At 51.5% G+C, this 15,475-nt stretch overlaps 1 protein-coding gene across 4 annotated transcripts in view; it reads right to left on the bottom strand.

Moving 5' to 3' along the window:
• usp (retinoid X receptor ultraspiracle) overlaps positions 1-11,574 on the bottom strand; it is a 36,720-nt gene extending 25,146 nt beyond the window's left edge. For all 4 annotated transcript variants that reach the window (XM_011152635.3, XM_025304816.1, XM_025304813.1 and 1 more), the window contains exon 1: positions 11,139-11,574. In XM_011152635.3, coding sequence (XP_011150937.3) covers positions 11,139-11,223 — 85 coding nt within the window. In that variant the 5' untranslated portion in view covers positions 11,224-11,574. The remainder of the gene's footprint in view (positions 1-11,138) is intronic.
• Positions 11,575-15,475: the final 3,901 nt, after the last annotated feature.

Below are 15,475 nucleotides of genomic sequence, written 5' to 3'. Positions count from 1 at the left end.
GATGTGACACGACACCCCGTTTCTGATTTACAACACACCGCGGGCATCACCGGGGGCACCACACACACACACACACACGCACACGCACACACACACACACACGCACACGCACACACACACACACACGCACACGCACACACACGCACACACGCACACACCAATGTTTTCCTCTCTCTGTGATGATCTTTGGCGAAAATAAGATCGCAGATTAGATAGATGTCGTGAACGCGCACATAGGTTAAACGAATACACCGGTCCCCCCCCCCCGTGCTCGTTGACGGCACGGCGCGGCCGTGCCAAGTCAAAATATCATGCATCTGGAGCGCACGCAGCGCTTCCCCGCGTATTCAGGCGTAAACGAGGCGAGACGTGTCAAATAGCTTTGAGATCGCCAGAAATGTACCTAACGATTAGGGCGGAGATTGGATCTTGCATCGACAATCTCGCGGAGTTTGCAAGATTCAACGAGACGCAAACTATGAATCTCGGGACATTTGCTTGGCAATGCTTGACATAGCGTAGCGGTAGGGTGCACAGAGAGAGAGAGAGAGAGAGAGAGAGAGAGAGAGAGAGAGAGAGAGAGTCTTTGATCTCTGAGATCATCACATCTCTTTTGTATCCCTTTCCGGCTTTTAACGCGCCGCGGGTAAGGTGTGTATAAATTCATATCGCCGCGTGCAATCATAGTCGTATGGCAAACGTATGCGCGGGAGTGACCTTTCCAATCAACTCGCACCGCGCGTCAATAGAGCGAAAAGTACGCGGACCTCGCCACGCTAAAAAATGGACGGCCTTTCGATGCGGGAGCATGTAATCTGATAACAAAACAGGTCTAAAGTTCACCATGTTAAGTACGCCTGTATTGCTCGCCTGCGAACTCGCCGACACGCGCTACACGATGCAGAGACAGGGAGAAAGGGAGTGAGAGAGAAGAGAACGATCAATGAAGCGAATGCACAGTGGCGACCACGGCGGTCGCATACGGCCCTGAAAGCGCCGCGGAACACAGGGAGAGAAAGGAAGGAAGGGAGGGAGAGAGAGAGGGGGGGGGGCAGGAGGGGAGAGAGGGGAGGGGAGAGAGAGGGGGGAGAGAGAGAGAGAGAGAGAGAGAGATCTATATGCAGCCGCACTTTATATAGCGCGACGTGCCACGTGCAGGGCAACTCGGTACCTGGGTCACCGGGAGAAGGTCACGGGGTCGCGCGATTTCAGCCTAGGTGCACGGACTCGGTGGCGTAGCTCTCGAGTGGGCGTGCGCTCGCGTTGCAGCTGCGAGCCCGTGTTTCTCTCGCAGGTGCAGCGCGCTGCGACGCACCTTCGTTTACATTTACATTTACGTTTACGTTTACGTTCACGTTCACACTCATGTTGCGGCAACACGACGCGAAGCGCAAATCATCGGCTTGAGAGAATATTGCCAATTGCGACCACGTCTTTTTTCCACCGAGCGCATTGTCAATTCTATCGCGCGCTGTCGCTCGCATTCCCCAGGGTACATATCGAGCAATGTCCAATCTCCTCTCAATACCTCCCCCCCCGCCTCTCTTTCTCTCTTTCTCTGAGAAACACCACGCGAACAAAAGCGCGCGTCATCTTTCTTTTGCAAGAAAGAAGCTTACATCTTTACAACCTGTATCAGTGAAACGAAATAGTCGCTTCTGCAAATACAATTTCTATTCGTTTTTAATGCGAGAGTGCTCCACTATGCGAAATTAATCGCGACCAGCAGCGGTCTCAGCATTCTCTTCTCTCTCTCTCTCTCTCTCTCTCTCTCCCCCTCCCCCCCCCTCTCTCTCTATCCCCCCCTCTCCCCCCCTCTCTCTCTCTCTCTCTCTCTCAGCGTCCTACGTGAATGAGAGTTGTGTCGTGGTTAAAGCACTGTGTAAAACAAGGAGGGCGGGGACTGTCGCGTACTCCACGCTTGTGTAAGGAGATTATTATGTAGTAAATGTAGTCTTTGTTATTTTAGCGACTTATTATTTAATCGTGTCTCCTGCGTGTCATCGAAGCGTAACGTATCGAAGCGTCGAGTGACCTTTTAATTAAATTTTACATAGTCGGTATGATGTCACATATTACCTTGTGTGTGCATTACACAATTTTCAAATTACATTCTCTTGAGTCGTAAACAACGTAATGGTATAAAAATGGACATCTGCCGGTCGATTATCGACCGATTCGATAAATGACCGAGCTCTCCTTCATAATTTCATCGGAGCTCGTGTATGTGTGTGTGTGTGTGTGAGAGCGAATAATTTCCTCCTAGGATGGCAACGGGCAAGGAAAGGGGGAAAAGAGAGAGAGAGAGAGAGAGAGAGAGAGAGAGAGAGAGAGAGAGAGAGAGAGAGAGAGAGAGAACAAGGAGAGAAGATTTCGTAAACCGCTCAAGCGCGGAAATAACGCGACGACGAATCCCCGCGTATACACACACGTTCAATCTTCATTCCCTGAATAAAATCAGCATCTCGCGCGTAAGCATCTCGCAGCGGCCGATGTTTGTATCGCGCATTATATTGACAGCGCAGAAAACCGGATTCCCACGGATTCCCACTGTCTGAATTTTAACGTACGTGCGTGTAACCGCTACGTACAAATAAGAACGTGTAGAAGGTGGCCTTGTGGTACGTGAATATCACGGCGAAGGTCGCAGGGTCGCGATTTCAAGCGGGTAAACGAGCGCGCGCACGTATACTCGGGGAATAATCGTACACGCTCCGCTGTCGCAGGTGCAACGAGCCGTATCGACGAGCTGCTACGGGTATGCCATGTACAGGGTGTGCTCAAAGTACAAGCTACTACTGAGCAAGATGCTTTGAAGCGAGATTGAAGCGCGATTCTGCTATCGTTCTACATTTCTGTCCTGTAAAACTTCAAGTTGAACAATAGCACTAATTTCGGCTGTGCGGCCGTGTTTGGGCCGTGCCCCCGTCTCGCAATTGGAAAAAACAAATAAATCAATATCGAGCGAATGAATTGAAGCGGAACATTATTCAGCGGATATGAATCTGCTGTAAAATGTGAAGATACACGAAAGCTGAATGTAGCACGGTGGCCGCGATGCGCGCGCACACACACGCACACGCACACGCACACAGCGAGAGAACGTTCCCCCCTGATATCCCCGCTCCCCGTAATATCAGCGTGTGATAGCCTGGAGCAAGCGACGCGCGACAATTAACCCCTCGCGCGCACACTCAACAATATTTTCTCCCTCGGCAAAGTAACAAAAATACAACAGGGCGGACTTTAAGTAGAAAGCAGCTTCGTAGAGCAGTTCGGACACACTCGATGGTCTCGCGAAAACAAGGGGATGGCCGTCTCGAGATAGTTATCGCCTCTGTTCGGCGGTTAAGCCGAATAAAGCTGAAGCGAAACCGTTTGACCGAGCTAATTAGCTGTATACAGGGGTACATCATACCGGGGGTACATTTCCTCCCGGTATAACGATTGGTGGTAATTCGCGGACTCGCAGTCGCTACGAAGCTTCCCCCATAATCACGCAATCGCGATAGTTGAAAAATCATACAGAAAGCATACAGAGTAGCTCCCCTGAGAGCTACGCGCGCTCGACGATTCGACACTCGCGAATTTTAGCTTCAACATCGATATTTCTCTCAGCGCCAGAGTAACGTCGAAGGAGTATGTTGTTTGAATGATGTTGTGTAAATGGTTTCTGTTTTCGTCGCTGTTTAGCGCCGCGAGCGAATTTAGAGACGATTAAAGATGAAGCCGCTGCGCCGGAAAATACAACGGAACGAATGTCAGCTTCTTCAAGGTTCCCGCGTTCGCGTGTGACTTACACCACACGTTCTCTCCTCTCTCGCCTTCGCTGAGAGGCATCGCGAGAGAACCTTCTCTCCTTCCCCCTCCTCTCGCCGCAAGAGAGCTCTCTCTCTCTCTCTCTCTCTCTCCCCCCCTCTCCCGTCTTCGTCCGCTCGCCGATGGTTCCGCGCTAACCAAGTTAAACCGGCAAACTTACGTAACGTCGAGACGACGCTGGACATTGCTCGCTCGCGTAAACGCGAGAGATAAGTGGAAGGAAGGTAAAAAGGTCGTACAAGTCTTTCGCCCTCGTCGTGTATCCTCGAAAACAGTCATTGTCTTCGAGGTACGGTACGGTTGGCGAAGCGGCGCGACCTACACGCTTCGCGGCTAACCAAGGTCTGCCTGCCGCCGATTGTTTCAGATATTACCACGGTTTGTCTCTGTCTCGGTGTTGAACAATGTGGATACGATCTCGCGCGCTGAGACGGGCGAGACGGAGACAGTCATTCCACACCATCGTCCTATCACGACGACAGTGCCTTTATATCGTGTGTCACATAGGAAATATGCACTTGTGGTATGGTCTCGCGCGCTATCCCCTTCTCCGGTTCGGTTTTCCTCTTCTGAAAATGACTTTCTGCCGTAGCTAATTAATATCGCAATAAGAAAGATTTAGTCATTAGCCGGTCTGTTTCCCCTTATAATGTATCCGAAATGTGACGTGACGTGACGTGGTGACGACGACGTCGCTCGAGAGACCGCGCGCGCGCGCGCGGTCCTTCGATTGGCGCCGTCGCCGCCGCTTCGAGGACGCCCCGATAGAGCCTGTTGTTGTTGTGTTTGCAGCTGCGACACGCGCGCCTGACACTGCGCGCCATCATCGAGAAACACAACACGTTTGTCCCTCTACTCGCGATTTCGCGTTTTCTTTCTCCCAAACACTGGTTCTGCTTCCAAAGTTTCCATATTCGCAGCGGACGATATCGCTTCGCATATGCGGCGCGGCGCGGCGCGGGCCGTTGCCCGAGCCCGTTGCAACAAACAAAAGACGAGCAAAAAGACGCAACAAAGACGCAGGGAGAAGAAAGAGGAGCGTGGTAGCGAAAATGCTCGGAAAGGACCGTTCTGCATGGGAAGAGAACGCAACACCGCAACACAAGTGTTTAAGGCTCGCGACCCGTCCGTATATAATACGTAAATATATCGTCAATTACGGCACATTATCCAAGGAGCAACGGACTTGCCGCGCTTACATTGCTTGCGTTTGCGATCTTGCACGTGCCCGGAGTGCCGGAGCGCAATCGAGAATCGTCGCTCGTCGTTCAACGCCAACGACGACGACGTTGATGACACATTGCGCCCGGCCGATTAAATAGCTACTCTTCAAGTAGCAGGAAAACAAACTGGCGCGCGACTCTGATCACGTGTGTGCGTGTACATAGTACGCGTCAATCGGATCCTAAGTCCCTGTACATCCCTGTAAACAATAAGGCCGTTTATTCGCCCCGTAACGCACCACGTGCGGAAAGTTTCTCCGTACGAGCGTACCCAATAGCGTTTTCGTTTGTCACTCGGACATTTATTTTTTTGTAACGCTCTTAATACATGTATTTGTTCGCGCTTTTCGCGCTTTTCGCGCGAACAAATACGCGAACGGTCTCGAATCTGCTGAGATGAACGGAGCGCCGGTTTCCGCGGCGCACTTTCTTGCTGGATTCGTCTCGCGTGAGGCGCAAGGGGACGAAAGTCGCTTGCTTCGTCAAGCGGTGAGGAGCAAGGAGTCAGACACCTCGATATTGTCGGATATGGATCTTTATTTTTATCGAACTCGAACTCGATGTCAGATGGATGTGTCGATAGTTGTGCGGACTCAACTTGATCTACTTTCCGATTGCAGATTCGATACGGCGTGATCTTGACCGACCGACCGACCACAAGAACGCTTAAATTCTGATTGTCGTGGAGGACGCTCAGCGTCCTCCTCCTTTGCCTCTTCGAGATCCGGACCAGGCTCGCGCTGGCGAGGACCGATAGTCCTTATCTTGACGAGGTTTTGGAGCGCAAATCAGAAAGAAAGTCGGTGCATACCGAGTTAACGCGCGCTCACGTGTCGATTCGCTCAATTCGGAGATATGATATTCGCAAAACGGTCCGAAAGAAAGAGAGCGAGCTCGACAACTTCGCGAATATATATATATATATATATATATATTTTCGTACAAAACACGCAGACAATACATTTGAACAAAGATGAAAAGAGAAGAAAAAAAAAAGGAACCAAAAGAAGAAATTCAGAAACAACAGAAAACCGGCGCGTGATTGTCTCGTATATTGACACGCGGCGTCCGCGTGCGCGCCGCATGAGCGTCGCGACACGTGTGTTCGAATCGTGTGTCTCGGAACGCCGCGAAAGGAGGAATCGGACCTCCAGCGCACGCTGTTGCGCGAACAATATTCTTTTCCTTCAACTTCAACTCAACGCAACTCAACGCAACGCAACGCAACGCAACGCTGCCTTTCTTCGCAACTGGCGACGCGTAGATTCAAACTTTGCATATAAAAAAATTTTTTTTTTTTTTTAAAGCGCCTTACCACTTTTCACCACAGCAGCACCTGAGATCCGTATCAACGAACGAATGAAAAGTGCAATATTTCGACATCTTGTTCTTCCCTTTCCTCATTTCCGCTAATCATCAGTCGGGTTGTACCCCGATGTTGTACAACGATAAGAATGTTGTTTCGAACGTGTTACACATTTGAAAAGATTCGCGCGCGCGCAATAGAGCATCCCGCTCAATCGTATCCGCATTCAATCGAGAGACATGTGTGTGGGCACGCGACGCTGATTACTAATCAGGATAACAAACGTGCGCGTGTCTACGTAATAGAAATATCTATTCGGTCAGTAGCCACACACACGCGCGCGCGTAAGAGGGAGAGGGAGGGAGGGAGGGAGGGAGGGAGGGAGAGAGAGAGAGAGAGACCTGTACCAACCAACGTGACTATAATAAACGATCGCTTCCTTTTTGCACGATGCCGTCGCGCCGTTTCGTGCTCGCTTCGAAGCGACGAGGCACTTCCGTCGATCACGCCACGTTTCACACAGGGTGTAAAAAATAATTTCAAGACTTCACATCACACCTTTTGCGTAATAAGCAACGCGCGCGCGCGATTCAATCGTGTCTGCGTGAAAAGTTGCGATCGAAAGATCGTCAGGATGGAATAAATCCTCCTCCCGTGTTTGTTAATTGAACTCTGTCTTGGTGCCAAACGCACGCACGTACGCACGCACGCACGCACGCACGCACGCACGCACGCGCGTGCGGGATAGGACCTGCACTTCACGGCCCGTTCCCATCGGTGCCAAGGTTGCGCACCGCACGTCGTACATTAGCCGGGGGGCCTCGAGAGCTCTCTCGCTCGCGTGATGCTTACTCTCTATTCGGGCTTATCACGACGCCCGTATCGTTGCGCGAGCAACACGTATATACGAACACAATGTGGAAACGCGCGACGGCGGGGGCGGGGGTCTAGGCTTGAGCAAACGCAGTCGCCGCATTTACACACACAGAGGGAGGGAGGGAGGGATAAATGAGTGCAATTCCCTGTGAGAATCGCACCTATCATCCGGCGGTAAAGTAAGGTTGCCTTTAACGCGCGAAATCAGCCGCGGCCGTGCTGGCGGGAGACTCGAGCTGGTAGACAGTATCCGTCTGAAAATATCCGTTTTGTCACTTTGTAAAAAATGATTAGGTTGTAGAAAAAGTGTCACAACACAAATAGCATCTATGTGACCGTACGCGCGATTTAATCGGCTACGAATTATCGGCGGCGTCCATGAGCGCGCGGCGCGGCACGATACTCGTGTTATCAGAGTGTCGGATGTTCATTAACATAATATAATATTCGCGCTGCATTATTAACATATACATATGCGAATTAACGTACGCACACGTCTGTGCCATGAATATCACGTGAACGGAACTATGCGCCATTATCCTAATGTTTAATTATTATGAATCAAAGTGACTGTATGTCGTATCGCACGTCGTATGGCGGGCGATGACGATCCACCTCGCGCGCAAACGTGCGAATAACGTGCATATTTTTTATTTGTACATCCCGACCGACCGCACATTATATATTCTTGGAATAATATGCACTGAGATTATCAGCGGCATAGCGGTAAAGTGACATGCAGAGGCGATAAACGACGCGAGACGGCGCGATAACGGCGATACATCGCGGCGTCTTATCGATAATTCATCGACGGGCCTGCAGCCGTGCAGCGTGGCTGCATTTGATTCCAGTCGACAAACCGATCGCAGAGTTGCGCGCGTGACTGTCGTCAGCCTCATGATCGATCGCGATCAAGTCCGTGACCATGAATTCCTTGTCTCCCGCCGTCTGGGACTTGGGGATTATCTCTCGTTTGCATACTACCCAATATTATCCAATTCACTCGAATCTCGAACGCGCGCCGCCGCCGCCGCCGCCGCCGCCGCCGCCACCGCACATACCCGTGCAATACTCGCTCGCGGGAAAATAATAAAGCGAGCGATGCAAATGACTGGATTCTCGATAATATACATAGGATACGGGAAACGCGGCAGAATGCGGTTGTCACACTTGCCGAGACTTCCGCGCGCGATCGACGGACTATCGATCTATTTCTGGTGCGGATAGAGATCCCGATAGAAATCCCGATAGAGATCCCGATAGAGAGATAGAGAGAGATAGAGAGAGAGAGAGAGAGAGAGAGAGAGAGAGAGAGAGAGAGAGAGTGAGAGAGTGGCTGGTTATCAGAGTGCACGTTAGTAAAACTACAGCGCGATTTCGTCGCGGTATTGACTTGGTCAGTTCCCGATTCCGGCTGCTGCCTGGCGATATCAATTCTTTTTGAACATTGCTCGCGACTTTGATGATGTTGCGCGCGCGTGCGGCGCGTTCAATGTTTACATTTTTGCGAAAGGTTTCCGTCTTGTGGCAATTCCGATCTATATTGTACAGCGAGCGAGAGAGAGAGAGGGGGGGGGGTGGAGGAGTGGGGCGATGCAATAGGGACATGTGCGATAAGACTTGAAAACGCTCGTAAATTGTGTCCAGGGGCGTTGATAACGAGGCGCATTCGCGTGACCTTCTCTCTACGTTCGCGGCGGTGTGTTCGCGCTTAAAACCCGCACTGAGGCCGCTTTTAAAGTCGACTGATAATGAGCTCGCTGTTCCCTGGCTGGCTGGCTGGCTGGCTGGCTGGCTGGCTGGCTGACTGGCTGAACTCGCTAGCTAGCTCGCTCGTCACCGCCGCTGCCGCTGCCGCCGCCGCCGCCAATTACGCCATTCACGTCTCAATAGCCGACCTTCACCCCGTGCATTTAGCATCTACATACGATGCATGTACGCGACCGTCGCGCTGTGCGCGCGTATCGGTCGCTTACAGGACGGCCTATCGCAAACTGGGTGACTCATTTGGTTCGCGCATGTCGCGACGACTACAACGACCACGCTAAACAAGAGAGCGCGATAGTAATTTGAGGGCGACGCGATACACACACACACACACACACACACACACACACACGATACATCGCAATCCGGCGCCATCGCGATAAACAATGCCCAATTACTTCTTACTTTTTCCGCGATATTAATTCTCGCTCTGTACGGAACGATTTCTTCGGAACGGTATATTTTCCGAAAATTGCGTACCATTCGTATTCTCGTTTTGGAATACGCGAGAGGCGCGAGGTAACGTTACACCACATTGCCTCTTGCAAGTTCTCATCGTCGGAGAATTCGTCTGTTCTGTTTGCGAAACAGCGAACAACGACAAGCGAACGCAACTGATCTCATTGGTTCCTCGACGCTATCGCTATTGGCCGTTGCGGTTAATCGTCGTGAACGTCGTAACGGATTCGTTAGAGTATAACACCAAACCTTGAGAATCTAATGCTAATCGATCGTCTATAGTTGTGGTACCACACTAATTCACAGGCGTTCTTGCTAGCGAGCAATAATAATTAGCCGCCGTTAATTAGCACGGACACAAAGAAGACACTGCGCCTCTGTGTCTTCCTCCTTTCGATTCGACGCAGTCCTTATTAAGAGGCTCGTTACTACGGCCGAAACAGCATTAGCCCGCTTTCTTCATCGTCAGAAATATATTGTTCTGTTCTGTTGGTAGCGCGCGTGCGCGCGAGACGAAAATCGTGCGTCGCGAGTCGTTGGTGCGTTAATAGTGTGCCGCTAATGAAATGCGGTATCATTTTTATTAATCGAAACGCTCGCGTGCGCGAGCGGTGACCTCGCGCGCTCGCGCGCCGCGCCACCCCACCCCACCCCACCACACCTTGAATTGCTTGCGTGCGCGCGTCAATGATCTTATTATGTCTCAGTGATCTCATCGATATTACATTACGTAGCTAATAAGTAGCTAATAAGTAGCTTCGTCGTTCGTTCAAGGACAACCAAGGACTCCATGCACACTCCTCACGCATAAGGATGTATATAGGATTCGCGCTAATTACTTTCTAGTGTTCGCGCGAGCACAGTTCTCTCTCTCTCTCTCTCTCTCTCTCTCTCTCTCTCTCTCTCTCTCTCTCTCTCTCTCTGCTGCATATCTGCAAAAATGCCCTCCTCGAAACGCGTGTTTCGCCAAAGGTGATGAGCCATGACGACTATTCGTCCGTCCTCGATTTCGGAGTCGACATGACTCATTAATTAACTGACCATTATTATAGACGGAGAAAATGAGCGATAAAATAAAATAGGTATACAGTACAACGGCGACTCGTTGTAAATTCTTATTTTATGCGTCTCGAGATGCATCGCATCGAATGTATCGCGAAGGATATTTCGAGACGCGATAACGCGCGAGGTGTCACCGTTGAGGTGACGAGCTGTGCGTACGTGCGCGCATGCGTACCAGAGTCTCTCTTCCCAGGCGGAGAAAAAAAAACGCGTCCCAGTCGCGTCAGTCAGCGCAATACACAATTCATTTCAGGATCATCACATTCGTGGTGTTTGTGTACATATTTTTATACTCTCTCTCTCTCTCTCTCTCTCTCTCTCGTTCGCATGTATCGTGAATATCGTGATGATTTCAATAAAACTGACCCTCTTTCCTGTCCGTTGAATCGGAAATCTCGGTCTTGAGAGACGGCTCATCGAACGAATCGCGCGCGCGCGCGCGCGCGCGAGCGTCTCTCACGAGAACGAAAGTCGAGGTTCGGAGGTTCGCGAACAATAGTTCACGGGAGCCACGGGACAATTCGATGGGAAAATTTCATCGAGACGGGTTTGCAACTGACGGCCTCGGCGACTGACAAAGGCGCAATTACAAATACATGTGATAAATACGTAGGATGAATACGTACAGGTGTTGCTGCGCGCCCAATGCTGGGCCTGAGTCCCCTGGATGATGGCCGTCACCGACATCATCGGTTTCTCCTTCTTCATCATCTTGCCTGGCTTGCCCGTTCTACTTTCACTCGTCACCGTGAACCGATTTATTCGACGACTCTCTCCAGTTATTTCTTCCCCCTCGCCCGACGAAGACACCCCGCGCGCGGACACACACACACGCGCGCGCGTGCGCACATGCACCGACCACCCGTTGTAATTACTTTTTTCCCCTCTCCCGCCCCTGCTGCTGCTGCTGCTGCTGCTGCTCCTGCTGCTGCTGCTCCTGCTGCTGCTGCTGCTGCTGCTTCTACTCGTCGCGCTACGCGTTTTCTTTTTCTCAGGCGGAACCCACGCTCCGTCTTCGTCGCGCCGTCATTTCGCGCGCGAGAGTCCTCCACAACCACCCTCTCCTCCTCCTCCTCCTCCTCCTCCTCCTCCTCCTCCTCCTCCTCCTCCTCCTCCTCCTCCTCCTCCTCCTCCTCTTCCTCGTCCTTGTCCACCTGAGCCGCCCGGGAGCTGCTCAGGAGCTGCTTACAACTTCTTCTTTTGGTAATCGATTTGGTATAGTTAGTCACACTTTTGCACTTCTTTGGTACGTTTGTGATCCGCGAGCGCGACCGGTTATTTGACTGTTCTATAGAAAGGTAGAAAAGAAGAATGTGCTGTATAATATTTCAGGAGAGGGAAGAAAGAATGACGGATGACGGATGACGGATGACGGCGACGCGATGGGACGACGATTCGATCTTGAAAGCCCTGCGCGCGCGCTACACCGAGGAATTGCACGAATTGCACGGAATTTCGACCTTGACGAATCCCATGACTTGTCTAGCCGACAAGTGGTAGCTTGCGCTAACACAAACTACAGGGCTTTCTCTCGCGAAAGCAAAGGGCTCGCGGCGGCAAGGCGCGGTTGGCACAATGAATTTAGCCGTTCAATCACGTTCTCCCAATCATGTTGCAGTCGATCAATGAAAGTCGCGCACGCGGTTATTAGACGCAGATTCAACTAAATTGAAGTTTTCTTATACATCCCCGTGACGTCGCAATGGCAACAAGAATTGTGAAGAAGGGATTGTCTGTCGTGAGAATCTGTGGCGCGGATTGGTAAAGGCGATCTCTGATAAAGGCGGCGGATGACTTTGGGCTTCGCGTTCTTTCGGATACAATAAAACAGGAGAATCCCTGGTGGATATTCGAGGAACATTACGTCTCAAGTGTCAGGCCAGGCATGACGGGTGCAATTAGTCACGCAGGTGTAGGCAGTGTTTTAATTTTTACCGTGGCCCGGATTGCAACACCGAGTCGCGCGCCGCGTACTGTCTCGTCTCGTTCTGTTCGCCCCTCTGTCTGTCTCTCTCTCTCTCTCTCTCTCTCTCTCTCGCTCGCGCGCGCGCGCGCGAGCGCGTTAGTGTGATTGGATTGGATTTCATTTCATTTCATTTCATTGATATTTCATTGTGATATGCGCACCTCGACTTGTCACAATCGCGTGCGAAAGCTGAGCCGATGACTGTGCATCTACCAAAAGTAGCGAGAATGCAATGCGCAGTAAGGAAGCGCACCTACTCGTAGCACTCGCGCGATATGTATTGCCTACTCAGAGTATGGCAAAAGACGGAACAAACGAATATAATCTCTCTCTCTCTCTCTCTCTCTCTCTCTCTCTCTCTCTCTCTCTCTCTCTCTCTCTCTGTCTGTGTGTGTGTGTAATCACAAAACTGCGCCAACCGAATCGAGAAGCGGGGACACGAGACGTGACGTGTGGGGGGCACGTGCGTGTATGAATTCTCACGGGCGCGCGCGCGCGTAAACTGCGCGTAGCCCGATGCCACAGACGGCGGCCGTATTTTACGCAGGCGCTTTTTGCGCGGTTTAGGAGAAAGGAGAGGACCTCGTCGTCATCGTCGTCGCGAGGTCACCGCCGGTCGAAGCCACTCGACCCCACCTACCCCCAGGGGGTTTCGCACGGGGAATGCGCGGGGGAGGAGATCGTCTCGCGACGGAATCCACCAATCTCTCGCGCGGCGGGTTATCGAGAGCAGACGCTAAGACGGATTGTGTGGTGAGCCACCGCCGCTGCCGCCGTCGCCACCACCGCCACGGTTCAGTCTGCTCGCTCCACAAAAAAGAGAGAGAGAGAGAGAGAGAGAGAGAGAAAGAGAAAGAGAGAGAGAGAGAGGGAGGGAGAGGGGGGAGGGAAAGATGAGAAAAAGAAGAGTCCCATCCGCGTTCGAGAAATTGACCAAAGTTGACACGCAGCACGCATGTCGTCGTGACTTTCCCGACGAGATTCGTCGTTATTGCTCGCGCATAATCGTGGATAATTTCAATTGATTTCGCAGACAAACTGTCACGAAACGCGAAAGAGGAAAGCGGATTGGACTCTGACTCGACACAAGCTGCATGGCGAACACATAAACGCGCTCCGACTGACTCGTAGGTTGATGAGACTCAAATAATCTCGCTATCGCGAGACGCGGACAACGGGATGTCAGAGTAATCGAACGAGAATGGTTGATCTACTCGGGCTGAGGTCCTGCCGCTCAAAGTTTATCATATAAAGCGGCGTATCTCTCTCTCTCTCTCTCTCTCTCTCTCTCTCTCTCTCTCTCTCTCTCTCTCTCTCTCTCTCTCTCTCTCTCTCTCTCTCTCTCTCTCTCTCTCTCTCTCTCTCTCTCTCTCTCTCCCTCCCTCCCTCCCTCCCTCCCTCCCTCCCTCCCTCCCTCCCTCCCTCCCTCCCTCCCTCCCTCCTTCCCTCTGGCAAACTCTGTCGTTCCAGACAGCAAAAAAAGCGCTTCGTCTTGGAAACAGACAGAAAGAAAGAAGACTCGAGAAATCGTCGACTTTTATGCAGCTTCTCGCGTAGATCGCCGTTGCGGTCTGGAAATAGATGTCCTCTCTCTCTCTCTCTCTCTCTCTCTCTCTCTCTCTCTCTCTCTCTCTCTCTCTCTCTCTCTCTCTCTCTCCTCATTCTCGCGCGACGACGATTCGCACGCATGCGTCCGCGACCTTGACCGCACACGCATGTAGAAAATGCGATTGCCTCGTCTCGCGCCGCCATCGACACGCGCATTCGTTCTCTCTCGGGCGGACAGATCGAGAAGGATAGAGAGTTTGAGACGCACTTATGTAACGCACGACGGTCATTTACCCGAAATGCATGCGCGCGAATTCGAAGCCGAAGCCGAAGCCGAAGCCGAATCCATCCGAACGAACACCCCGATAAAGGTCAGAGATTGATTGATGACAAAGAGTCCGAAAAGAATTTGCAAGTATATGCGCGCACTTTCAACTAAAACCTTACTAATTTTAGATACTTGCTTCGAGCTCCTCGTCCTCGACGAAGCTCAAGTCGTGCCGCGCGACATCGCGCATCATCCGGTTACTCCGGTCTTTGGCGTGCGAGCGCGCACACGCGACATTTCGCGACCGTCGGGACTGAATCGTCGCGATTCAGAAGAAAGCAGGTGGCTCATGGTATTCAACCAACACAATTTTCTCTCTCATCCTTCCCTCCCTCCCTCCCTCCCTAGTTGGATTTATTCTCGACGATTCTCGAGAGTTTACTCACGAATTAATCTCTCTCCGCGCGGAGCGATCCTCGCGCGTGTTTGTTCATTCTTTGTCTGTTGTTCGATCTTTCGTCGATCTCTCGTCGATTTTCCGTGTCGTGATCGTGATCGTGGTAGAGAGGTTAGATCGCGCGCGCGCGACAATCGAGGCTGATGCCTCGAGGTTATGGTTCAAGGTTAACGTCAAGAAGACCTGGTGGTCTGTTCCTGGTCCACGCTATAGCGAAAGGCAGAGAGATCGATATGTACCGGGTGGCGAATTCGCGAACCCGAGCTGCGCGACTCGAAGCGACTGACGCTCGGATCAAACAACAACACGGAATCGTACGTCTCGATGAGACATTTCCTACCTACCTACCTACCTACAAACACCTATATTGCAACTCAAAATACAACATGTTTTACGACCTACGTGCGTCTTACGACGCACGGGTTCGGGTCGCGAAACAGCACAAACCGCGTCGCGTCTGAATATAACCGACTCTCTTTGGTCAAATTCGCGATGGCTGGGATTCAAGTTTGCGGATAAACTTCACAGAGAGACGTAACGAGGGGAGAAACTTACGACGCGACTTTTCTAACGCGCGTGCGCACTAGACATCACCAGACAACGTTTTCCAAGACGTGCAAAGTCATCCCTTCCGTGCGATGAGAGCGCGCGTGTGACTCTCTCTTGTCTTCCGAAACGAAACGAGATGTCGAATCAAATAATATACAACAAAACAGAGACATAG

Source organism: Harpegnathos saltator, unplaced genomic scaffold, assembly GCF_003227715.2.
Source record: "Harpegnathos saltator strain DR-91 unplaced genomic scaffold, Hsal_v8.6 scaffold12, whole genome shotgun sequence".
In the NCBI taxonomy this organism is placed as follows: domain Eukaryota; kingdom Metazoa; phylum Arthropoda; class Insecta; order Hymenoptera; family Formicidae; genus Harpegnathos; species Harpegnathos saltator.
Note: the sequence above shows the minus strand (reverse complement) of the source record. Positions and strands in the feature narration are given on the sequence as shown.